The 27,640-nt window shown below is 44.6% G+C and overlaps 1 protein-coding gene across 4 annotated transcripts in view; it reads left to right on the top strand.

The window, feature by feature from the left end:
- Window positions 1–22,395, top strand: part of etnppl (ethanolamine-phosphate phospho-lyase) — a 57,292-nt gene extending 34,897 nt beyond the window's left edge. For 2 of the 4 annotated variants that reach the window (XM_078544793.1, XM_078544787.1), the window contains exons 9-13: window positions 6,297–6,451; window positions 9,491–9,580; window positions 10,241–10,371; window positions 14,779–14,873; window positions 19,296–22,395. In XM_078544793.1, coding sequence (XP_078400919.1) covers window positions 6,297–6,451; window positions 9,491–9,580; window positions 10,241–10,371; window positions 14,779–14,873; window positions 19,296–19,484 — 660 coding nt within the window. In that variant the 3' untranslated portion in view covers window positions 19,485–22,395. Of the gene's footprint in view, window positions 1–6,296; window positions 6,452–9,490; window positions 9,581–10,240; window positions 10,372–10,559; window positions 13,401–14,778; window positions 14,874–19,295 lie in introns of those variants that run through there. The other 2 variants (XR_013576994.1, XM_078544796.1) reach the window with 2 other exon arrangements.
- Window positions 22,396–27,640: the final 5,245 nt, after the last annotated feature.

Here is a 27,640-nt window from a genome sequence, read left to right as displayed (position 1 = left end):
GTTTTGGATGACCTCAAGTTGTACAGAAGGTAGAATATGGGAGGCTGATCCTGAGCGTGTTGGAATAGACAAGTCTAGGAGTGGTAAAAGCATTGATGAGGGTTTCAGCAGCAGATGAGCTGAGGCAGGGGTGGATTTAGACAAAGTCATGGAGGTGGAAATAGGTGATCTTAGTGATGGAAACACAAAAATAAAAAATACTTTCTAAACTGCTATCTGAAATGAAAGCAGAGAACGATGGAAATACTCAGCAGGTTAGGTAACACCTATGGAGAGAAAAACAGCTAACAGTTTCATCAGAGCTGAAAAATGTTAGAGATGTACCCGGTTTAACGGTTAGAGATGAAACAGGTTTCAAGCAAATACAGAGGCAGTGAAAGATTGGAGAGGGTAAAGAACAAAAGCAAAGCTCTGGTAGAAATAAAAACAGAAAATTTTGGAAATACTCAGCAGGTCAGGCAGCATCTGGAGGAAGAAATGGAGTTAACATTTCAGGTCAATGACTTTTCACCAATCAGCATTCCCAATTTTTTGAGTATTTCTAGTATTTTCTTGTTTCTATTTCAGATTTCCAGCATCTGCAATGTGTGGTGTTTTTGTAAGGTCTGTGGTAAGTTGGAAGGCAGGAGTGATTAGGTGACAAGAGGTATGATGGTGCATGACAATTGCAGATGGTAGTGTAAAGAAGCAAAAGATAGGTCTAGAGGAGGTGCAAATTGGAAAGCAGAATCATCACCAATGACTGCTATCCAAAAACAAAATAAAAATGCAGAAATAAAAAGTGGGCAAAGGTTGTGATCTGAAATTGCTGAACTCATTGTCAAGACTGGAAGGCTGTAAACTGCCTAATTGAAAGATGAGGTATTGTTCCTTGAACTTATGCTGAGCTTCATTAGAACAGTGTAGGGAGCTAAGGTCAGAGTTGGAGTCAGGCGGAGAATTAGGTCTTCGTGATGATGCGGATATATGATTGGAAGCTCATCTCGTGGTCACGTGCTTAAAAAAATGCATCTATATTGTGTTGGCAAAATGAAGCATTTTTGTCTTAGTTCCAGCATAATTGTGGTTTCACAGAAAGTTAAATGAGCTTAACTTAATACAATTGTTGTCCAAAATAATTCATTTTTGTGAGATTTGTGTATGAGGGAGGGCCCAACCTATTCAATTCAATTGAAGGCAAGTGTACAAGTCCATTAGTCAGGGGAGGTGGGACCTTTCTTTGACACTTCTTTTGGGCAGCTCCCCACAGTCACCAACCCAGGAGCAACCAGTTTCTGCTATGATTCCTGGTCTCCCACTGGTACAAGTGCCACCATTGAAACTTAAATGAGGTCATTGCCCTTGACCCTGCACACTTTAGCAGAGTCAGTGCTGGAGGTCACCAACAGACAAATCCCAACTTTTACTCTTGGGGGTGGGGGGAAGCGTACAGGCTTTTGAGACCCTGTTATTTTGCTGTTTCGTAAATTTGGTTGGCAGTTAAAAGCTTTAAGTCAAAGTTCAGTACCACAATATTCCGCTGTCTTAAGCGCAGTAACTATAATTTTACAAACCACAATACACTTTATTGTAGTCTCCCCATCACTGTGTCCCCACAACCATGATTAACAAATACTAATTGATTGGGTTTGGTTGGATAGGTTGGGTTTGGTTTCTTTTGAACAGAAGAGGCTGAAGGGAGATTTAATTGATATGCTTAAAATTATGAGAAACCTGAAAAGAGTGCATTGGGATGACTTAATTCTCTTGGCTGAGAGGTCAATAACTAGAGACATAAATTTAAAGTAATTGGTAGAAGGATTGGAGAGGAGTTGTGGAGAAATATTTTCACCCAGAGGGTTGTATACAGACTGTAACTCACTGTCTGAAAGGGTTGTGGACAGAAAACCTTATCACACTTAAAATATGCTTAGATACGCACTCCAATTGCCATAACCTATGGACAAATAACTGGAAACTGGGATTAGGCTGGATAGCTCTTCCTTGACCGACAGACTTGATGGACTGAATGTCCTCCTTCTGTGCCGTAAATGTTGAGTTTCTCGAGGTGGTTTAGTGGTAATGTCACTGGGCTAGTAATCCAGAGGCCCAGGCTAATTCCATGGGTACACAAGTTCAAATCCCAGCTGATGGAATTTAAATTCAATTAATAAATCTGGTAATAAAAGCCAGTCTTGGTAATAGTGACCATAAATATTGTCGATTATTGTAAAAACCCATCTGGTTCACTAATGTCCTTTAGGGAAGGAAATCTGCTGCCCTTGCCTGGCCTGGCCTACATATGACTCCAGACCCACATCAATGTCATTTACTCTTAAATGGCCTAACAAGCCACTCAGTTGTATCAAACCACTACAGAAAAGTCAATGAGGAATGAAACCAGACAGACCACCCAGCATCGACCCAGGCACCAGAAATGACAACACGCCCAGTCCTGTTGACCCTGCAAAGTCCTTCTTATAATACCTGGGGACTTGTGCCAAAATTGGGAGAGCTGTCTCACAGACTAATCAAGCAACAGTCTGACATAAACATACTCACAGAATCATACCTTGCAGACAATGTCCCAGTCACCACCATCACCATCTCTGGGTATGTCCTGTTCTACTAGCAAGAAAGACCTACCAGAGGGAAGGCATAGTGGTATACAGTCAGGAGGGTGTTGCCCAGGGGAGTCCTCAACACTTACTCTGGACTCCAGGAAGTCTCATGGTGTCAGGTCAAACGTGGGCCAGGAAACCTCCTGCTGATTACCACGTACTGCTACACCTCCCCACCCCTCAGCTGATGAATCAGTACTCCTCCATGTGGAACATCACTTGGAAGAAACACTGAGGATGGAAAGGGCTCAGAATATACCCTGGGCAAAGGACTTCAATGTCCATCACCAAGAGTGTTTAATAGTGCTGCTACTGAGCCAATCTGGCCGAGTCCTAAAGGACATAACTGCTAGACTGGGTCTACGGCAGGTGGTGAGGGAACCAACTAGAGGGAAAAACCTACTTGACCTTGTCCTCAGCAATCTACCTGTTGCGGATGCATCTGTCCATGACAGTATCGGTAGGAGTGACCACCGCACAGTCCCTGTGGAGACAAAGCCCTGTCTTCACATTAGGATACCCTCCATCGTGTTGTGTGGCACTACCACCAGGCTAAATGGGATAGATTTCGAACAGATCCAGCAACTCAAGACTGGGCATCCATGAGGCGCTGTGGGCTATCAATAGCAGCAAGTTTGTATTCAACCACAATGTGTAACCTCATGGCCTGGCATATTCCCCACTCTACCATTACCATCAAGCTGGGGGATCAACCCTGGTTTAATGAAGAGTGCAGGAGGGCATGCCAGGAGCAGCACCAGGCATACCTAAAAATGAGGTGTCAACCTGGTGAAGCTATAACACAGGACTACTTGCATGCCAAACAGCATAAGCAGCAAGTGATAGACAGAGCTAAGCAATCCCACAACCACAACGGATCAGATCTAAGCTCTGCAGTCCTGCCACACCCAGTTGTGAATTGTAGTGGACAATTAAACAACTCACTGGAGGAGGAGGCTCCACAAATACCCCCACCCTCACCAATGGGGGAGCCCAGCACCTCAGTGCAAAAGGCAAGGCTTAAGCATTTGCAACCATCTTCAGCCAGAAGTGCCAGGTGGATGATCCATCTCAGCCTCCTCCGGAGGTTTCCAGCATCACAGATGCCAGTCACTCAGTCTTCAGTCAATTCGATGCACTCCATGTGATATCAGGAAGCAGCTGGAGACACTGGATACTACAAAGGCTATGGGCCTGGCCACATTCTGACAATAGTACTAAAGACTTGTGCTCCAGAACTAACCATGCCCCTTGCCAGGGTATTCCTGGCCAGCTGCAACAATTGCATCTACCCAGCAATGTGAAAAATTGCCCAGGTATGTCCTGTACACAAAGCAGAACAAACCTAACCCAGCCAATTACTGCCCCTTCCGTCACCCTCAATCATCAGCAAAGTGATGGAAGGTGTCATCGACAGTGCTAACAAGCACAATAACCTTACTGATGCTCAATTTGGGTCCAGACGGGCCACTCAGCTGACCTTATTACAAACTTGGTCCAAGCATGGACAAAATAGCTGGACTCGAGGTGAGGTGAGTGACTGCTCTTGACATCAAGGCAGTAACATTTGCGGCACACAAGTGCCAGGCAATGACCATCTCCAACAAGAGGGACTCTGACCATCACTCCTTGACAATCAATGTCATTACCATTGCTGAATCCCCCATGATCAACATCCTGGGGTTACTATTAACCAGACACTGAAATGGACTAGCCATATAAATACTGTGGCTACAAGAGCAGGCCAGAGGCTAGGAATCCTGCAGTGAGTAACTCACCACCTGACTCCCCAAAGCCTGTCCACCATCTACAAGGCATAAGTCAGGAGTGTGATGGAATACTCTCACCTTGCCTGGATGAGTGTAGCTCCAACAACACTCGAAGTTTGGCACCGTCCAGTACAAAACAGCCTGCTTGACTGGCACCCCATCCACAAACATTCATTCCCTCCACCACCAATGCAAAGTGGTAGCTGTGTGTACCATCTACAAGATGCACTGCAAGAACTCACCAAGCCTCCTTAGACAGCACCTTCCAAACCCACAGTCACTACCATCTAGAGTGACAAGGGCAGCAGACACATGGGAACACCACTGCCTGGAAGTTCCCCTCCAAGCCACATGCCATCCTGACTTGGAAATACATTGTTGTTCCTTCACTGTTGCTGGGTCAAAATCCTGGAACACCCTCCGTAACAGCACTGTGGGTGTACATACAGCACAGGGACTGCAGCAGTTCAAGAAAACAGCTCACCGCCATCTTCTTAAGGGCAATTAAGGATGGCTAATAAATACTGGCCTAGCCAGCAATGCCCGCATCCCATGAATGAATTTTAAAAAAGCATTTGACCAAGTGTGACATCAAGGAGCCCTAGCAAGACTGGGGTCAATGGGAATCCAGGAGAAAACTCACCACTGGTTGCACTCATACCTAGCACAAAGGAAGATGGTTGTGGTTGTTGGAGATCAATCATCTCAGTCCTGGGACATCACTACAGGAGTCCCTCAGGGTAGTGTCCTAGACCCAACCATCTTCAGCTGCTTCATCAATGACCTTCCCTCCATCATAAGGTCAGAGGGGATGTTTACTGATCGTTGCAAAGTATTCAGCACCACTTGTGACTCCTCAGATACTGAAGCAGAGCGTGTCCATATGCAGCATGGCCTGGACAATATCCAGGCTTGGTATGACAAGTGGTAAGTAACATTTGCGCCACACAAGTGCCAGGCAATGACCATCTCCAACAAGACAGAATCTAATCATCTCCCTTTGACATTCAATGGCATTACCACCGCTGAATCTCCCACTATCAACATCCTGGGGTTTCCATTGACCAGAAACTGAACTGGATCAGCCTTATAATTACTGTGGTTACAAGAGCAGGTCAGAGACTGGGAATTCTGCGGCAAATAACTCACCTCCTGACTCCCCAAAGCCTCTCCACCATCTACAAGGCACAAGCCGGGAGTATGATGGAATACTTCCCAGTTGCCTGGATGAGTGCAGCTCCAACAACACTCAAAAAGCTTGGCACCATCCAGGACAAAGCAGCCGCTTGATTCCACCACCTTCAACATTCACTCCCTCAACCACCAACGAACAGTGTGTACTATCTACAAGATTCCCTGCAGCAACTCATCAAGGCTCCTTAGACAGCACTTTCCACGCCTGCAACTTCTACCACCTCAAAGGACAAGGGCAGCAGATGCATGGGAATACCACTCCCTGCAAGTTCCCCTCTAAGCCATTCACCATCCTGACTTGGAAATATATCATCGTTTCTTCACTGTCACTGAGGCAAAATCCTGGAACTCCCTCCCTAACAGCACTGTGGGTGTACCTACACCGCATGGACTGCAGCGGTTCAAGAAGGTGGCTCACCACCACCTTCACAAGGGCATTTTGGGATGGGCAATAAATGCTGGCTTAGCCAGCGGTGCTCACACCCCTGAAAGACTTTTAAAAGATGAAGCTTAGCATAGTAATCCAGCAGTTAGGTACTTTTTGTTGCTTTTGCTATGACATGTACTCATGCAGTTAAATTATCTGCTTTATGGGAATGGCTGTAGATTTGTAAGTGGGTATCACTTGCATTTGTTAACGTCAATATTTTGAAAAAGCTTTTGTATATTTGAAATTCCATTTTGGTTTTGAGGGGGAGAGTTCCACACCCTAACCTACCTGTACATATCTCAGTTTGGAGGTAACCCAGTCTCATGCGCTATTGGTCTGGCAGTTCTGAACATCATCGAGAAGGAGGATCTCCGTGGTAATGCAACCAAAGTAGGAAATTACCTGATGGATTTACTGAAAGAACAACAAGCCAAACATCAGCTTATTGGAGATATCAGGTAATGTTTTAGCCAATCGAGATTGTTAGCTGTATGTCAATAAATCTAAACGCTATTAGAGAGGATAAATAAGAGATGGAAGATTACTGTGGTGCAATCTTAACATAATCCAGCCAGTGACTGGTGGCAGGGTTCTTCATATAGTTTCATGGAAACGAGTGGGTGATTTTAACCCGCCCAGAAAAAAGGGTTTGAGTTAGGTGGAATGCTAAAATGTTAAAAATCCTAAACCCCATCCCCAACCTGCTTCAGCCCTATCCACTTTTTGTTTTAATGGGCAATATGGGGAGAGGCAACCAACCCACTGCCAGGAGGAGATTAGCTCATTTGAATATTTTAATGAGGCTGCTTGCCTCAGGTTTCACCTCCATTTTAAATTTTAGTTCGGCCAGTCTGTTTTCCCCTCCCCAACCTTTGCTTCCCGAGTCTCAGCCCAAACTACTCTTGCAATTGGTCGCCTTCCAATCACTTCCCTACCACAATCTCCCACCAGTCGGTCTTTCTGATCTCTCACTTCCTCCCCATCTGCAGTCTGGTGCTAAAGGCCTACCCGCCTCACAGACTGTCTACTAATCAGGCTGCACACACTCAGGAAACTGAGGCAAAAAATGTTAATCACATCCAACCATTAAATTTTCCTGTACCTGAGGGAACCCATTCTTCCTGGTTCCCAATTAGAAAACTGCACCCTTCCCCTTGCACAACCCCTCTTCCCCCTGTTTGTTCTCCACCGCCCCATAAACACTGGGGCCATTGTTGCTGGTTACTGAGCTACCCTTTTCATATGTAACAAATCACATCACTAAGTGATGTGCTGGACCGTGGACGATATTGAGTCTAGTAGCAGCCAGGCCAATGAAGTGAACTGCTCTGTCCTGGATAAAAGCAAAATACTGCGGATGCTGGAAATCTAGAACAAAAACAAAAATACCTGGGAAAACTCAGCAGGTCGGATAGCATCTGCAGAGAGGGATACAGTTGACGTTTCGAGTCCATATGACCCTTCATCAGAACTAAGACAAATATAAATGAGATGAAATATAAGCTGGTAGAGGGGGGTGGGTGGGACAGGTAGCGCTTGATAGGGGGCCTGTGATAGGTGGAGGCCAAGAAGAGACTGCCAGAGCTGTCATAGACAAAAGGACAAAGGGGTGTTGACGGTGGTGATGTTATCTAAGGAATGTGCTAATGGGGACTTAAAGGGTAGCAAGCAGGACAAGCTAGTGGCAGGTGGCCCTAGTGGGGGTGGGGAATTTTCCAATAATTTATAATTTTTTAAAAAGTACATTTTTCTTTTCCCACCTATTTTTAAATTTATTTTGATCTATTGTTTTATCTCTACCTTTTAGCCCATGTCGATCCCTTCCCCCCACCCACCCCCACTAGGGCCGTCTGCTACTAGCTTGTCCTGCTTGCTATCCTTTATGTCCCCATTAGCACATTCCTTAGATAATATCACCACCGTCAACACCCCTTTATCCTTCTGTCTATGACATCTATGGCAATCTTTTCTTGGCCTCCACCTATCAGTGGCCCCCTATCAAGCTCTACCTGTCCCACCCACCCCCCTCTACCAGCTTATATTTTATCTCATTTCTATATGTCTTAGTTCTTATGAAGGGTCACATGGACTCGAAACGTCAACTGTATCCCTCTCCGCAGATGCTGTCAGACCTGCTGAATTTTTCCAGGTATTTTTGTTTTTGCTCTGTCCTGGATGCTGTCCAGCTACTTAAGTGGAACCGAGCCCATCCAGACCAGCCAATTATTCCATCAAATCTTCTGATTAGATCCTTGTAGATGGTAGCTTTAAGGAATCAAGAAATCACTTATTGCAAAGTACCTAGCTTCTGCCCTGTTCTTGTAGCTACATTCTTGATGGGATATTCAATTAGACTTCAGGTCAGTGGGATGCCTAAGCCATTGCTGCATTGATTGAAGTGAGGGTGGTGCTGCTGAAGGCAAGGGAGAAGTGGCTGGGCTTCTTTGGTAGGAGGTGGTTTTAAGTGGCATAGCTATTATTTGGCATTTACAATACCAAGTCTGGATGTTAGCCTGTTGTGGGGCCAACCTGGACTGCTTCATCATCCGAGGAGTTGTGAATGCATCTGAGCACTGGAATCGATAGTGTGCAACCCCACTCCTGGCTTTCTAACTGAGGGAAGATCAGTGAGGAAGCTGAGGGTGGCTGGGCCTAGAGTGCCCTGAGGAACTTCTACAGCTATGTCCTGGGACTGTGGTGATCAGTTTCCAACTATCACCATTACCTTACGGGCTTCGCTGCCCCAAGGGGGGAGATTCTGTACAATTCCCGAAGACTGTAAATGACTGATGGATCTAGGGCAGAATTTTACATCCCACAGGCAGGTGACCCGATCGGACATAAAATCGCATGAAATGACGTTGGGCAAGCATCCCGATATCATTGCGCACTTGCGCGACATTTTGCTTGGCAAGCACACGCAAAAGTCGGAAGCATACCCGCCAACAATTAAGTGGGCAGTTAAGCCCATTAACGGTGCGATTGTCTGCAATTCATGGCCCGTCCATCCTTACGTTTGGCGGATGGGCAAATTGGCCAGGCGGCCTTTACGTTTTTCATGAAACCTCATCCAAGGGAGGGATGAAATCTCCGTTAGGAAATAAAATGAAAATAAATACCTGTGGACAGCATTTTTGAGGTATGCTTTCAGGTGCCTGATTGTGCTGCATGGCCATTTTTTTTATATGTTTTATTTCATTATTTGCAGGCCTGCAGCTGTCTGCCTTCAGGGCGCTCTCCCGCAGTGCTTACCCGCGTCCGCGGTGATGTCGTCGCCCGCCCTCTTCCCGCCCCCCACCCTGGCAACGCTGAGCGTTAATTGGCCAGCCAGTATGAAATCGTGGTCGGGGCCCAATTGCAGTTGGGAGCCCCTTTCCCAGCCACTCCTGGGCCCGCCAATCACACGCACCCCATGAGCAAAAAATTCAGGCCCTGGTCTTGAGGATGCGGTTAAACATTCTGTTTCTTTAATAAGCTTAATATTTCTTTCACTGCAGAGGTGTAGGATTGTTTATTGGAATTGACCTGGTTAAAGATCGTAAGAAGAGAACACCAGCCATGGCAGAAGCACAATATATAATCTACAGGTAAAGAGTGAGCAGGCATCCAAAACCCTTTGTTTTTGTGACTGTTAATTGAAAAACCAGAGGTGACAAAGTCACAAGGCCTGGAAGTGTGAAATTAAACAGCAAAGATTTGAAAGGCACAGAAGGTCAGTGTGCACTTGAAAGATAGATTCTTGTTTCAGATGTCAGCAGCACTGATCGATAATTTCAATTCATACTTTGGCCCTCAATCCAGAATGTTGTTTGCCAATAGATTGAGCTGATATTTTGAAACAGTCAATGGGTGTCTTGGAGTCTGGATCCTGGGAATATTTTCCCACCTCTCTGGGTGCAAAGTTAATGGAGATGCTACTCCACATGTCCATTTGTGCTGGAGTAAGGCCCAAACCAAATTCAGGTTCTACTCCCTGTTTCAGTGACGCTAGCAAGTTTCAGGTGCCAAAAGGGAACCCTGCTGTAACTCACTGCTTGTGCCGGGGTGGGAGATCAGACGGCTAGACCCGTTGGGTGTTCCTTGGATTTGAGGGAAGGAAATTGGACGTACAAGGGAGGACAGTATGGCTGAGATCGAAGAGAGTGAAGGTTTTGCTAGGGACAAGGCTATTACAGCTGGAAACAAGGCTACAAAGAGAAAGTCGCTCCTTGGTCAATGCAATAATCCTTTTTCTTTCACTCCCACAGGCTTAAGGAACAAAATGTATTGTTGAGTGCTGACGGGCCCCATCGGAACGTTCTGAAATTCAAACCACCAATGTGTTTTACTATGGAGAATGCCAAGTTTGTGGTAGAGAAAATAGATGGAATTCTCTCAGGTATGCTACACTATAGGAAAATGAACCAGTGTCGTTAACTAATACACTGTAAAGGGGCAGATCAACTACTGACGGCTCCCACCCACACTGATGCATTCTGTTTGTTGAAATTCAGGGTCATCATATTTTGAAAACTGCTCCAATTGGTTTTGATCCCATTTTTATGAGCAACATTTTCTTTGTTCCAGATTGAACCGCAAACACCAAAAATACTATCAAGAGTGTAAGTAAGCCCAGATCGATATCCAGTCCACTGTGTATAAAGTCGGTCTCACAAAGGGTAGCACTCGTATTCCAGCACGATGCCCTCTGTTCCAGCTCATGTCTGCCTAACTTCCCTTTGCTCTAAGACCTGGATGGGAAATGGGGTACAAGCTAATAACTGAGTTCTCCCCTCTTCCTATTGATGGTGACTGCTCATCCTTGAGTATTATATGCCTACCTGACTTTGATGCAAACTCTACCCTTTTCCACATTATGACAGGTGTACCCATTTCATTCTTGTGGAGGACTGTGCTCCATAACACCCTTGGTTCTAAATATTTCTGTATTTTAAAAACCTTACCAAGAAAGGACTGGGTGATTTAGTGGGGTTAAGATACTGGCCTAATATAATCTGACATCTGTATCTAAATCTGGTGCAAATGATGGATGCAAATCTCCCATTTCAGACTGTAAGTACCAAATGTAAAATGAGTTTGGGCAGTGGTCAATTCAATCCCTGGTGGATGTGGGCCCAAAGAAACACTGAACTGGGAGTCTCACTCAGAGAGACCATAAGGATCGTTATTGTGGGAAATGATAACGCCACATAAGACCATAAGACGTAGGAGCAGAAGTAGGCCATTCGGCCCATCGAGTCTGCACTGTCGTTCAATGAGATCATGGCTGATCTGATAATCCTCAACTCCACTTTCCTGCCTTTTCCCCATAACCCTTGATTCCCCTACTGATTAAATCTGTCTATCTCAGCCTTGAATATACGTAACGACCCAGCCTCTACAGCTCTCTGCAGTAAAGAATTCCACAGATTCACTACCCTCTGAGAAGAAATTCCTCCTCATATCTGTTTTAAATGGGCACCCCCTTACTCTGAGATTATGCCCTCTGGTCCTAGACTCTCCCATAAGGGGAAACAACCTCTCAGCTTCTACCCTGTCAAGCCCCCTAAGAATTTTATATGTTTCAATAAGATCGCCCCTCATTCTTCTAAACTCCAATGAGTGCAGGCACAACCAACTCAACCTCTCCTCATAAGAAAATCCCTCCATACCCATGATCAACCTAGTGAACCTTCTCTGGACTGCCTCCAATGCCAGTAGATCTTTCCTTCTAATGTGGTCTAACTAGTGCCTTGTATAGTTTTAGCAAGCATTTTTATACTCCATTCCTTTTGAAATAAAGGCCAACATTCCATTTGCCTTCCCTATTACCTGCTGAACTTGTATGTTAGCTTTTTGGGATTCATGCACAAGGACTCCCAAATCCCTCTGTGCTGCAGCTTTCTGCAGCTTTTCTCCATTTAAATAATATTCAGCTCCTCTATTCTTTCTGCTAAAGTGCATAACGTTACATTTTCCCACATTATATGCCATCTGCCAAATATTTGCCCATTCACTTAACCTGTCTATATCCCTCTGTAGACTCCTTATGTCATCCTCACCACTTGTCTTCCCAACTATTTTTGTGTCATCTGCAAACTTGGCTATAGTACATTCACTTCCCTCACCTAAGTCATTAATATATATTGTAAATAATTGAGGCCCCAGCACTGATCCCTGTGGCACTCCACTAGTTACAGGCTGCCATCCCGAAAATGCCTCCCTTATCCCAACTCTCTGTCTTCTATTAGTTGGCCAATCCTCTGTCCATGCTAATATACTCCCCCCAACACCATGGGCTCTTATCTTATTAAGTAGCCTTATGTGCGGTATCTTATCGAACGTATTTTGGAAATCCAAATATATTACATCTACTGGTTCCCCTTTATCTATTCTGCTTGTTACCTTCTCAAAGAATTCTAATAGATTTGTTAGGCATGATTTCCCCTTCATGAAGCCATGCTGACCCTGCTTGATTAGGTTATGTATTTCTAAATGCTCTGCTATTGCATCCTTTATAATAGACTTCAATATTTTCCCAAAGACAGATGTTAAGCTAACTGGCCTATAGTTACCTGTCTTTTTTGTCTCCCTCCCTTTTTGAATATACTGGGGTGATGTTGTGACATTGGGTGTTAAAACACATTTTCGAGGCAGAGGAGGTTCATTCATTTAACTTTTGCCCTACTTGACCTAGTTGACGCTGAATGCCCCAAAGGGAAGATGTTCCATTGCCAGCACTATGTTCCATCATCAGCACAAAAATACAGCAAAAGTGATAATAAAAACTACTTAAGCATGCATTATTATGGGTATTACTTCAAAACAGCATTCCTGGTTTTATTCTGCAGTCCTGTGGAGCACGTGATCGCCGATTCATAGAAGTCATGCATAAAAGTTTGAATTAATATAAGTCGAGGTTCAAAGTTGCAACATGAGATAAAAGAAAATGCTTAAACTGTAATGGAAGAAACCCTGAAATAAATAACAGCTTTCTAATGTATAAGCAGAATGTGTACTTGGATTTTTCAAAAGCCTTTGATAAAGTGCGACACAAAAGGATACCAAGTAAGGTTGTGTCAATGGGATTGGCAGACAGATATTTGGTTGGATAGCAATTGTTTACATTTGTGTAGATAGAGGTTAGTTAGAACAGTAATGGTTCTACTTGAGGAGAAGTCACCACTGGGACCTAAATAATGTTCATTGCCCTTCACCATCTCTATTTAAGAATTTGGATGAGACTGTCGGGGTATGATATATATTTGGGAATTCCTTCATGGAAAATTAGAATCTTAGTCTCCATGATCAATGTCATAAGACTATTGCAAAAGTATTAATGGGATGCATAACTAGGGCAAATAAATATAAAACTGGTAGTATATTTCTGACCAGGTATGAGGCTTGGTCCGGCCACATTTACAATACTGGACTTTTTACTGGCAGTGTCATCCAATTGAGGATTACCCAGCGTCTCCCCACACTGTGGTGGCCCCTCCTGACGCCAGTAAATTGCCTCAATTGACCATCCAGCGGCAGCCACAGCACTGAGGTTCCCGCCACTGACAATATACCATGGCAGAGGGCAGACATCAGGCTCCCCTCCCAATACCTTCCTCCGCCATATTATGAGCCCTCCCTCCTCCCAGCCCACCACCAAAGAGCTGGTAAAATCCAGCCAACTGTGTCCAGTTATTGCCCCCACATGGTGTGGCCATAGAGGCCCTGGAAGATGTTCAGAGGAGGACCAAGTAGTAGTTAAAGTGTCCTTAGTTACCAGAATAGACTTGGTGACCTGAAACTTCTTGCATTGGAAAAGTGTAGAGCTCAAAGAGATGTGAAAGAGATTGATGAAATTCAATCCCTTCATTATTTTAACAAAGTGGAGAGGTTATTCCAGAGAGTTAGGCAAGGGAGGACCAAAGGTTATTAGTAAAATTTGCAAAAACATGGTTTGGTTAGGTACCAGGAAATACTTCTTTTAACAGAAAGTCATCAATCCCTGCAACACTTTGAGTATTAGGAGTGTGGACTCACTGCACTAAAGGCCTTCAGAAGAGTGTTACAAGTCTCTGAGTTGTTAAGAACCATAGAAAGGTTACAGTGCAGAAAGTGGCCATTCAACGCATCCTGTCTGCATTGGCCGAAGAAAGAAACTGGCCGCTCATTTTTAATCCCACTTCCCAGCACCTGGTCCGTAGCCTTGCAGGTTACAACAATTCAGATGCATATCCAGGTACCTTTTTAAATGAGTTGTGTTTCAGCCTCAACCAACAATTCAGGCCGTGAATTCAAGACACCCACTACCCTCTGGGTGAAAAAGTTTTTCGTCACATTCCCTCTAATCTTTCTACCAATCACCTTAAATCTATGTCCCCTGGTCCTCCCTGTCTACCCTATCTAGGCCCCTCATAATTTTGTACATCTCAATTAGGTCACCCCTGGGCCTTCTCTGTTAATAAGGGAAACAACCCTAGCCTATCCAATCTTTCTTCATAACTGCAATTTTCCAGCCCTGGCAACAAGAAATCTTCTTGTGTCACAGAAGGAAGGTAGATTAACTGATACTGGTGTTATCAGTCTGCATATTCTCTGGAAGTTCATTTCGTTCGCCTCAGTCAGAGAGAAAGTTCCCATAGCTGTTTCCTAGATTGATCTACAGTTATTTCCTCTTTGTTTTGCCTCTGCCAGGAAATGAGTGGAATGCACCATATTAGGATGAACCAGGCTTAATAGAGCAACTCATCTCCCTGTCCTTTTGTGGTACATTTGTAAATTAGCAACCTTTTTTTGTTTACGTTTATAGATCTCGAAAAAGGAACCGGGGTGGGAGTTCCAAATGAGGAATCAAAGCCGGTGGACAATGGAGTACCCTTGACACTCAGTGGCAGTAAGAGAAAGGCACGCGAGTTCCTATTTTCATTAAGAAAATCTTCTTGGGTATTCACATACAATGAGAATTTAAGGAAAAGGATAGCATTAGAGTTGAGACTGGGTCCAGGTTAATCACTTTCAATCTTGCTTCCAAAAAACAAAACACAACCGCATAAGCCAAGTGAAGTTTAGAATCCCATGTATTCTGCGCGCAGATTTGGATTATCCCAATTACAAGGGTTTAAATTCCTAACACGGTTAGGAATTTAACATAAGTATGTGTGGTACACTAAATTTAGTGCATGGACAAAATTAAATCCTATCATACGTATCGTAGATCATGTGGTCTGATGCTGAGCCATTGAAAACCAAGAAGCCTTCCAAGTTCAGTCATTGCTCTGTGATGTCAGTCAGGACACTGGTGAGGGAACTGAAATTGGCTTCTACACCTCTGAGCTTGGTAAGGGCTAAATCAGCTACATCTGTTTAGACTCAAACAACATCTCCCACAAGCAATTACAGCCACCCATCCACCCCTACAACAAGATTGAGCACTTGTGGATGGCCGGTGAGAACACAACACTCACTGTGCAGGGTCAATTATGATTCTCGGTGATATCTGATGGTCCAAGGTCAGTTATGATTCTCGGTGATATCTCACTGTCCAGGGTCAGTTATCATTCTCAGTGATATCTCACTGTCCAGGGTTAGTTATGATTCTGAATGATATCTCATTGTCCAGGGTCAGTGTGGTAAAGTGGAGTGCTATGTACCTTAAAAGAGAATGTAGTTAGTTGACCATGTGACTGTATTGACCAATCGCTACACAGCAGCAGCTTCTTGGGTAACTGGAAGTCTAAAGCTGGAGGTGATTGAAGAAGCACACATGGTCTTAGTGCTCTGGTCTTAGTTCCAATAAACTACCAGTGTTTGTTTACTCTGCCTGTATTGTTTCAAGCACCAACTAATGTGCTAATATCAAGGGCACAGCTAACATTCACCGGACAAAGCAAACCTGATAACCAAAAACATGAAAATGGTGATGAAGATAAATCGAATCAATTGACGGCAATCAAGAAAGCCGCGGTAAACCAGCTACGTTACCTCACCACTATCTTGAAATCTGTTTGAAAGCACAGTCTCCTTAGTCATCGAGTATGCCACAGTTTGGGCATCTTGAACCATTCAACCCCATTTCCGATGACTGGTCTCATTACGTTGAACACCTAGCGTTCTTCTTTACCGCTAACAACATCATGGGGGAGGACAAGAAGAGGGCGATTCTTTTGTCCACATGCGGGAGCAAAACATATGGGCTGATCCACAGCCTCACGTCACCTAACACCCCTGATACAGACTTTCGATGAGTTAGTAAACATGGTAAAGAAACTACCTGAAGCCAAAGCCCTCAGTCACTAAGCAGCGTTTTAAATTCAGTTCAAGGAATAGGCTTCCAGGAGAGACATTCGCTGGCTATGTAGCTGCTTTAAGGGAATTAATGGAATATTGTGAATTCGGAGCTTCAATTAATGACATGTTGAGAGACTGATTAATGTGTGGATTTAGGGACGATGCTATTTAAAAGCGATTGCTATCTGAAACTAATCTAGACTTCAGTAAGGCATTAGAATTGGTAACAGCCATGGAGAGTGCTGTTAGAGACTCGGAGGCAATAAAAGATGCACAAAATGGCACCGTCCATCTTGTCGGGTGGGAAGGGCCGATAACAAAAGGCACGAAAACGTCGGATTCCGCAGAAAGGTGGGGAATGCCCTCTATGTACAGACCGTTGAAGAACAACAGTACTACAGTGAAATCCCACAACATTAATGAGAGAAATGCATCTAGGCAGCCTGCAGGTGATCGACAGTTCAGAAATATTGAATGCTTTTTCTGCCACCACAATGGTCATATAATGTGGCACTGTCAAGATAAGCTGAGACAGCATTTTAAAAACAAAGGTAGAAATCATAAAACCTGTCTCATTGAAGAACCAGAGGAAACAGAATCTGACATCTATTCATTATACAGTCTGAAAGTGGGTAGAACTGAGCCAATCCAGGTAGTCATTAGAGTCAATGAACAACCCATCAAAATGGAGGTCAATATTGGGGCATCAATGCCTGTCATAGGAGAACAAACGCTCAGACACTTGAATAAAGGAGTACATCCCTTTAAGTTTAGAATAATCGGACACTAAATTAAAAATATATGAGCAAAGAAATAAGAGTGGAAAGGATATGTTGAGTATGGGGATCAGTCTGCAAATTTACCCCTTACAGTAGTAGCTGGGTGGGCCCCAGCTTAATTGGTCGCGCTGGCTCAAAAAGGTTTAAATTGCAATGGGCTGAGATTTTTCAAATCAGAATGAGAAACTTACAGGAATTGTTACAAAAGTACGCTTCCATTTTCAGTGACAAGCTAGGAAGGATTCATGAGCTACAAGTCAAAATCCACGTAGACCCTAACGCAACCCCCAGATTTATCAGAGCCAGACCAGTCCCTTATGCTCTACCGGACAAGGTCGAGACCAAGATAAACAGGCTGGAAAAGTTGGGTATCTTACAACTGGTGCAATTTTCCAAGTGGGCAGCACCCATAGTACACCTACTGAAGCCAGGCCAAGGTATTCGCTTATGCGGTGACTATAAGTTAACTGTAAACAAAGTGGCCAAACTTGATAGACACCCAATACCAAAGATTGACAAATTATATTCGAAATTGGCAGGGGGCATCACATATCCAAAACACGACATGGGCCATGCCTACCAACAGGTAGAGTTGGAAGAAGGCTCCAGGAAATTCGTGACCATCAATACACATCGGGATTGTATCAACATACTCAACTACCCTTTGGGGTCTCATCGGCGTGTGCTATTTTCCAGCGTACCATGGAAAATCTGCTTCAGGGACTGCCCCATGTCATTGTTTATCTGGATTATATCTTAGTCAATAGACAAACTGACGAAGTACACTTAGCTAATTTGGAGGAGGTGCTGAAATGTTTCTCCCAAGCTGGGGTGCGCTCAAAGTAAGAAAAATGTATTTTCCAAGCCAAAGAGATAGATTCAATCCAAGTAGCTGTTACAGTTAACGGACAACACATTAAGATGGAAGTTGATACTGGAGCATTGATGTCCGTTATTTGAGAGCATACATTTAGATATCAGAGTAAAGGAACCCATCCTTTGAAGTTAGAATTTTCGGACACAAAGCTGAGGACATACACAGGCAAAGAAATAAATGTGAAAGGGGTATGTCAAGTCAAGGTGCAGTTTGAGGAACAGTCTGCAAAATTACCCTTATTTGTAATGTCAGGCAGGGGATTGAGTCTCCTCGGAAGGAACTGGCTGGGAGGGATAAAACTTGAGGGCCCACTAAGTTCCCAATTCGAAACCACAAATGGTGCAAGAAAAAATGAGTCCGCAAAGACCCAACGGGAGGAGCCTGTAGAAGTGTTACACTGGGACAGAGTTCAAACTGACGTCAGCATCCTTCGAAAGAAAATGGAAAACCTATTAAAGGACTTTCGTGCATTACAAAATTCAATCTACTCCCAATTTTGCCACAGAGAAGATATGGAGAAGAAAAGGAAGTAAGCCTGTCTCTGGCCGAGTTAAGGAACAAATTAGCTGAGAAGGGGCAATGATATGCGATTCTCCAGGAAACTATTAATGAGAATAGGAAAGAATTAGAAGGGCTGAAGCAGCAGCTGCGTAAAAGCCTGAAGTTTTAAAGCCAGAAAGCCCTGAATTCTCGGAAGAGCTGTCGGAAAACCCAATTACTGAGCACGTTCACGTTCAGCTCGTGCCTGAGTCTAGTCCAGTCAACAGCGAAATTAAAGAGAAGACAGAAATATGGGTCAGTGCTCCCAAGAAAAAGACACACATGACGAAAAAGAGAAATTATTGACAGTCCTTAGAAAGAAAAACAAAGATTTTTTTTTCCCTTTACCTCTCTCTCCTCACATCATGTAGCTCATCGCTGTATTACTTTGTGCTTGTTGCCCTTTATCTATTTCAGCTTGGAGGGGAGGGGCAACAGGAGTGAATGTGTCTGCACCTGGAAGATGGTGAAATCATCCACTGAGGGACATAGTGGGCAACTGCCCCTGAAAAGGAGGTCTCGGAAACACCAGCCGAGGTTGTTGGGCTACGACACTGAACCCGTCAAATGAGGCCTCCTGAGAGACTTGACCTGTAAATAGTTATTATGTAAATAGTTAATGTGTTTTAAGTTTGTTAGCTGTACAATAGGTGAGAACATAGGAAGGCATGTAGTTAGAGTTTGGTTGGCCAATTAACTCATTCACCCAAGGCATTAAAAAGTTGAGGGTGTGGCAAATTTTCCTTTCTTTGTGTCACTGTTGAACATATTTTTTGCCATGAGTGAGTGGTGAAGGAGAAAAATCTGTTTGTTCATTGATTTTCTGATTGTGTTTTAAAACAGCCTCTTCAAGCCAGCATTTCTGAACTGAACAACAGCAGCATAAATGAGCTCCACGTTACTGAGGCTTTACAGAGTGAAGAGAATCCAGATGGAAACAGTAGCCATTACAACGGAATTGCTTGTGGACAACAACAAAGTTCCTATTGCAATGAACATGGTGCTGTGTCGTGCAAAAGGATTAGGACGTGAAGTGCATGTCCAGTTATTTTTATGTGATCTTCCTTGCTTGTTGCATTCTGGTTGCAATATGAAAGGGTCTATAGTACTTTGTTACATGCATCATTCAGACTGAGTTTTAACAGAGTTTTTCTATTTTAACAGGTTTGCACTCTGACTATTATCTATTGCTGAGAATCTCCTTCTGGGCTGTGCTGCTCAGAAGCCATTTAGGTGGTGTATCCTGGGTTTGTACTGAAGCCATAGCACCCATTCAGGAGGGGACAGCAATCCCAACCATCCCTCCCCCGCCACCCCCCCCACCACCCCCACCCAACAGCCCTACAACCCCCAGGAAAACCCTGGTGTATATTTTGAATTTGAACAGGTTTAATCTTTTCTCAAAAGAAATTTGTCTGTTTACTGAACAATTTTGTCAAGACTATTAGTAATGCTGCTGGTAACTGTGCTGAAATCATTGTTCCTGTGCCAGACTGGGTGTGCTAAGTTCTGTGAATTTGTTGCAAGTCTCAGACAGCTCTGCCTTTCCTCCCTGCTCCCACCGCCCCCGCACCCCCCCTCCTCCCAAGGCCAGTAAGCATCATGAGTGCACCAAGGTTTTTAACCTGCAGCCTCAATTTACAGGCATTGCGATCCTCTATTGTACTTACATGGGTGGATTTTATGAATTCACCCACAATGGTTAGAAAGTTCTGTATGGGGACTGTTGATCTCCACACTGAATTCCTGATGAAGCCCTGTGCCACTGGTGCAGGATCATTTAATTGCTCCTGACCTTTGTGGGATTTAAACAGCAACGCATTTGGGGCAGCTGCTTGAATTGTGGATAAATCAGCATACATAGATCGGTTAGTACCAACAATATAACATGTATGCAAACGTTGAAATATGAATTTAGACTTTATACATGTTCCCTGAGGCTCCACTATATGCAGCTGTGCAACTCACTAAGATGAAAGCTTTTGAAAGCTCGGCAGTTACATTATCAGAATAAAGGCTCACGATCATGTCTGTCACTGTAAATCAGAAGGCACAGCACTTGAAAACACTTCAATTATGAAAATAAAATTTCTATTTTCTAATTTAAAAATATATGGGGCCTATATTACATAGATTATGTTATAGTCACAGCTTTATCACTGACTCCCCACTTATTATTCAATGGGACAAACACTAGTTGAAGCTCAATTCTGCAACTAAAAAAATCATAATATTAAAATCTCGGGGAGAATTTTCTCCCCGTCATTGTGGGGGGGGGGTTTGTGCAGCCAATCGGTGCCCCTGATCGGCTGGGTGCCGCCATTTTACGTGGGCGCGTGACGTGCACCCGGAAGCGCTGAGCGGAGTGGGGGGATTGCCTGAGTCTGAGTCGGGGAGTGCCTCAAGGAGATTACTTTCACTTATAAAACATTGATTAAAGGTAAAAAAAAATTTTAAGGACATGTCCCTTCATGTGAAACTGTCACATGAGCTGGGACATGTCCATTAATTTTATTAAAGGTTTTAAAACACTTTAAAAACGTTCATGAAACCTCATCCCACCTGTGGATGAGGTTCCATGAAAAATGCAAAGGCCACCTGGGCTCTTCACCTGCCCGCCAACCTTAAGCTAATTGCTTTATTGGCTTTTTAAATGGCCTTAATAGGCCTTTGACAGTTTGGCGGGTGCGCAGCCAATCCGGCTGCGTGCCCGCCAAACTGAAAATCTAAATGACGCGTGGTGATGTCTGAACGCACGCCCGACGTCACCACGTGTCATTTTACGCCTCAGCAAGCAGGCCCCACCCCCGCTCGCCAAGCCAAAGATCCTGCCCCAGTTTGCAGAAAACATCCATTTCCATCTTCAAAAAATTTATTTTTAAAAAAGGTTTTAAAAACAGATTGTTGTGATTTTGAGACTGCTACATGTGTCACATCTTCTACATACATTAGCCAGAGACAGCACCCCTTTCAAATGTTGTAGCAAATTTGCACTCACCACATGAACCAGAAACTTGTTTTAAACATTAATAACTCGATATAGCTAAAAATCTCTGATCAGATCTGACCTAATTCAATGGCTTGTACAGATGACACCTCCCTTTCCCTAACTTATCTACTTAAACTTATATGTCCACGGAGACAAATGGCCGAATTTAATGCCCTCCCCTGAGATGAGTTTGGAGGCTCGGAGGGGTGGGGGCAGTAAATCAGGCAGTAGCTTGCCTGTTGGGGTCTCTGTTTTCTTGCCTCTTCCCTGAAGCCTGTAGATGGCCTTCCCAACCTACTGCCAATTAAGGACCTTATCCCACTGCAGCTGGTATTCAACCTCGGCAATCCCAGGCCTCTTCCAGGGTGCATTGCCGGCAGCAGCCACTGCTATCACTGGCACTGCCTGCAATGGACAGCTGCTGGTCTCTGATTGGCTGACCAGCTCTTGGGATGTCCGTCCCTGAAGTCCTTGATCCTGGGGAAGGACTGCCTTTGGCCACTTAAGTGCCTGAGAGAGTGAAGTTTATGCTTTTCTAGAATAAAGGGCCCAGCTCTCTATCATGATAACTAAAGGCTTTTATTCTTTGTTTAAATCTAGTGACACTTCAAATTATTTCCAGAGCCTCTATGTCACCATATCATTGGAGTTTTCTTCAGCCTCCACATTGCAAATGACTACTATGTTGGGCTGAATGCTTATCAGTTTACAATATTCATCATTAATGTCTCAACTACCTCTTATAAATTTAACAGGAGCTTTTTAAGGTAGCAGTAACATTTTACTCGTGTGTATTCAATCTATAAAATCATATCATTCTTAACTAGTTTTTCATTGAAATGGTGCTGTAATACTGTAACAATTTTACTGAAGTGGTTTTTCCTCACATTATGATGTCAATGGTGTAACACCAATCTATGCATATATAATAAAATATTTGGCATAGTTCAGTTAGTCTGGTAGTATGTACTGGGCTTAGTCGGCACTCGATTTGTTGTCACCTTCAAAAGCAAAATTAGCAAATGGTGATGTGTAATTTAGTGTGGTATTCTATCACTAAGGTGCCATTTCCCAAAATCTTCTTGGGGCCTTTAGGTGTGACCGTCAATTGAAAGCTGTTAGTTTGTATCCAGTAGCAACTGGGCAAAGAGCCCAAACTCATTTGAGTAAAGACCTTTGCAGTTGGTAAGGAACATACATTTATTCCATCAACATTTCCTGGATTTCAACTCAGGTCCTGAAATGAAAGGACAGCATTGTTTATGAACTATCGCCGGCCATCATGTCAGCAGATACTTCAGGAGCTCAAGGCTGGGGGACATGGAGATTTTAAAGACCAATCGCCAGAAATCTGAAATATATCAGAAATTCTGCTAGCACATAGTAGATCATTGAACGTCGGAAGGGAGAATTGATCAGTTGACATTTTGGATACAGACAGGTCAGCCGATCTTCACTTTCAGCTGTGGCGACACTGAATCATGCAGCCAGTCATGGTGGACTGCCAGGTTTTCCTTCCCATTGAATTTGAGGTGTTAACTGGTGACCAGTCTTTTATTGCCAATTGTCTGCCCCTGCCAAAAGTGAAAGTGAGACCCTGCTTCCTGCCGGAAGTCCTGTGTGCGACTGAAAAGCTAATACTGCAAATGCTCAAAATTTGAAAGAAAGGCAGAAAAGGCTAGAAACACTCAGTCAGCATTTGTGGAGAGAACAGGCAAGTCAATGTCTTGGCTCCACAGCCTCATTTTAATTTTAAATGCTGTTCATCTGTAATTTCTTACTAACAGAGGATTGGCATCCAAAATATAAACTTGTCCATTACCCCCACAGATGCTGGCTGATCAGTTGTGTGTTTCCAACAGTTTCTGTTTGTGTCTTGTGTACAATCACACTAAGCTTTTTTCTGTGATTTAACCATCAAGGAGATGAACTGGTCAGACTGAATGCTTTTCATTAGCCATAAATCAGTCACTCAAAATCACTCATTTTTGACTTGGCATAAAGAATTGTGGCTTAGTACAAAAATATTCCTCGTGTTATACCCCTTCACTGACCGAGCTGTTGCAGCAAGTTAAAAACGAACTTCTATAAATAACCTGTTTGCTGCAGCAAACTGCTGAATCTCAGAAACAAAATACAGAGAGGGAACCTGAAACTGCTAATTAACTGTCTGGTTCAGAATGACCTTAGCATTGAGACATGAGTTTATACCAAAGGCCAAGATCTGCAATATATATGTCAATCTAGGATCCACAGACCACAGAGGGATCGGAGTGTCATTAGAATTCTATTTTTTTCTGGAGCCGCACATGGTAATTAATGCAAGAAATGTCTCAACAAATCTGTACTTTTGTACAAGTTTCTGTTGCTCTATAATAATTTAAGAACTTTTTCTGTGATGGAACTATCTAAGAGAAGCCAGAATCTGAGGTCGCCAGGAGTGTCAAATAATGGCAAGGGGTGTCAAGTACACTAAAGTGTGGAAGCTGCTGACTTACAGGCAAGGCAGCAATGCTGCAACATTACAACGACCATGTTTAAAACCTGCATCTTTAACCAAAACTTTAGTTACCATCCTAATACGCCCGTCCTTGGCTCAATTTTTGTTTTCTAACGCTCCTGTGAAGCACCTTGCAATGTTTTCCTACATGAAAGGTGCTATATGAATGCAGGTTGTTGGTGGAATAATGGTGCAGAATAATGACCATTGCTTGTTATGGAGTTGAGAAAGAGAGAGAATGATTAAGCTGCACCAAACGGATATCATTCCTCAGCTAGACAGAAAACATTCCTTTAATTTTTCCCTCTCCTCTCACAAAGGCCCAGGAACTCTGTAGGGGTTCCACCTTCTACTGATTCAGATGGGACTCCCTAAGCGGAGAGGTTCTGCTCCTCAGGCTCACATTGTGGGCCGGAATTTTCCGGCCCCGTTGGTGGTGGGCATCATGGGGAACGATGGGGAGGAACAATATGGCAAGAAGGCCATAAAACGGTTTCACACCGTCATGAAACCAGTTTGCGATCGATCGCTCCACCCGCCAATCGCAGGCCATGTTCCCTGCCGCTAGACATCAGGAACATTATTTTAATACATCTGCATCTAATTATAAGCCTTGCCTGCTGGAATCATCCACCGACGTCAAATTTACCACCCACGACGACATGACTTCAGAATGGTGTGCTTCACAACTGCCTATAAAAGGCATGCACCTGGCAACCTGAACTTCGAGGGAAACTCAGAGGTGATTGCACACAACTTTACACAACGCTCACAAGCATCACCCGTAGAACACCAAGGATGAGGCGTTGCGCATTCGCGGTGGGCACACGCAAGTCATTTTTTCTCAGCTTTCAGTGCGGTGCCAGGGCAAGGGTTCCAGCGTGGGCGGGGCCAGGGGGGAGGGCGAGGGGGAGGAGGCAAGGCAACACAGACTGAAGGAAAGACAATAATCAAGCACATGCCAGGGTGGGGTGGGGGGGTTGTGAGAGCAGCAGCCACACACTTGGAAAAGCTTGTCAAAAGTGATCATTCTTCTACAGCTGAGACTTTTCAGCTGCAGCTCCATTGACGTGCTTGGAGTCGGGCATCTGAAGCTTTTCTGCCCACTCAAGCAACGCAAAGGCATGAACATGCCACCAAATGCTCCAGAACCTTTCACTTCTCGGGTGCAGACTGCAAATTAATGTGCTTTTTAGAGAGCAGCACAACAATTGGCCAACTGGGCAAGTTGTACAATCCCCTTGTGAAAGGTGGCCATGGTGCAGTTACTGGTGGAGGCACTCACAGGCCCTTGCACTGTCTTTATTAAGGTTTGGACCAGTATCCATCATGGTTCAAGCCAACAGTGCAGTCTTGCAGTGCGGGCTAGGAGAATGCCTGAGCTTGAACTGAGAGCACAGCATGCAGTCCAATGGCCGATGGTGCTGCCAATCGGTCAAGTGGAGTGGGGCGGAGGTGGGTGGGATTTCAGACAGCCATGAGGCGTACTACACATTGTGGCCATCCAAGTTGTGGCCAGCATTCTCCGGCATGCATGAAGGGGCCTTCGAACTTAGCCAAGAGATGTTCTCAGCACATCTATACTAATCCAGGCGTCTCTCTCTCTCTCTCTGATCCTGCAGGAGGAGAACATCAGGATCATGGAGCCTGGTGATTTAGTGGTATGGCTTACAGAAACCAGAGAAGAAAAAGGAGAGTGTTAGAGGCGCACCCTCAGCAACAGGAGGAGTACCTCCCTCAAGATGAAGGGGTGGCAGGGTCTGCTGCACATGCAGCTGAAGATCCACAGCGAGCCTTGCTAGACCCAGGATCTACACAAGGTGCCTGTCATTCCTGCAGATGACTTGAGAACCAATGTTGCAGAAGACTGCACATGTCTACGGAACTTGTCGGTCACATGTGCCACCTGCTGCAGGGTTTGGAGGACATCCACTGCCAGTGGCAATGGAAGTGACCGCAGCGCTCAAGTTTTAGGGTTAGTGGCTCCATCCAGGGCTCCACAGGTGACCTCTGAGGGATCTTGCAAGCCTCCACGCAGAAGGAGGTCATGGACTCCACCGTCGCAAAGGCACAGAACTTTGTGCATTTCGACCAGGATCAGGAAAGCCAGGAAGCAAGAGTGCTGGGATTTGCACAGATCTCACATTTTCCATAGGTGCAGGGTGTCACCAACTGCACTCACATGATGCTTAGATCTCCGTGGTAACAAGCAATTAGCTATGTCAACCGCAAGGGCATCCACTCACTGAATGTTCAGATGGTGTGCGACCAGCACAAACACATCCTACAGGTCTGCACATGATTCCCAGGGAACATCCACGACTCCTACATCTTTAGCAGGTCTCAGATCCATGACATCCTTCAGGGTCCAGGGAGGCTGCAGCGTTGGCTCCTCAGGGACAAGGGCTACCCACAGAGGGTGTGGCTGATGACACCTGTGCGGTGGCCTCAGACTGCAGCAGAGCGATGGTATAACAAGGCTCATGCCGCGTCCCGGACTTTGGTGGAGCAAACTGTAGGCATTTTGAAAGTAAGGTTCTGGTGCCTCGAAAGATCCGGTAGAGCACTGCAATACAGTCTCCAGAGGGTGTTGCAAATTATCGTTTCTTGCTGCGCTCTCCACAACCTGGCGCGGCAATGGGGGGAGGGCCTTGCTGAGGAGGAGATGTAGGAGCTGCATGTATCCTCTGAAGGGGATGACGGTGATGAGGTCGTCGAAAGGGAGGATGCTATCGTTGAGGCCTTTGCACTGGCCGGATGAGGAAGGTGCACTCGGGAGGCCCTCATTGCCGCAAGATTCATGGAGGATGATGACGAGATGCAGTGAGGGGAGTCCTAACATCCTCATGTTTGACTCCTGTGTGGCTGATGACAGCACACATACCCTCAGTGCTCAGGCTCATGTCATGGAGACACAGTGGAGGCCATAATAGTCGCTAGGGTCCAGGAGGATGATGACAACATGCAGTGAGGACACTGCATAGATCTTCACATTGCCTTTGTGAATGTCTTGACCCCTATCTGGCTGAGGACAGCTCACGGCACTCTGTGATCAGGGTCATATCATGAGACGAAGCCGTGAAACTTTAAATGCACCTGATCCTTTACAAAAACAGAATTACCTGGAAAAACTCAGCAGGTCTGGCAGCATCAGCGGAGAAGAAAAGAGTTGACGTTTCGAGTCCTCATGACCCTTCCGCAGAACTGAGTAAAGTTAGGAGGGGGGTGGGTGGGAGGAGAGAAGTTGAGGGTGGGGTGGTTGTAGGGACAAGCAAGCAGTGATAGGAGCAGATAATCAAAAGATGTCACAGACAAAAGGAACAAAGATGTGTTAAAGGTGGTGATATTATCTAAGAGAATGTGCTAATTAAGAATGGATGGCAGGACACTCAAGGTACAGCTCTAGTGGGGGTGGGGTGGAAAAACTGACAGGGTATTACAGTTATAGATTTAAAAATAATGGAAATAGGTGGGAAAAGAAAAATCTATACAAATTATTGGAAAAAACAAAAGGGAGGGGGAAGAAACGGAAAAGGGGTGGGGATGGGGGAGGGAGTTTAAGATCTAAAGTTGTTGAATTCAATATTCAGCCCGGAAGGCTGTAAAGTGCCTAGTCGGAAGATGAGATGCTGTTCCTCCAGTTTGCGTTGGGCTTCACTGGAACAATGCAGCAAGCCAAGGACAGACATGTGGGCAAGA

Source organism: Cetorhinus maximus, chromosome 1 (genome assembly GCF_964194155.1).
Source record: "Cetorhinus maximus chromosome 1, sCetMax3.hap1.1, whole genome shotgun sequence".
In the NCBI taxonomy this organism is placed as follows: Eukaryota; Metazoa; Chordata; class Chondrichthyes; order Lamniformes; family Cetorhinidae; genus Cetorhinus; species Cetorhinus maximus.
This window is presented reverse-complemented; position numbering and strand designations above follow the sequence as displayed.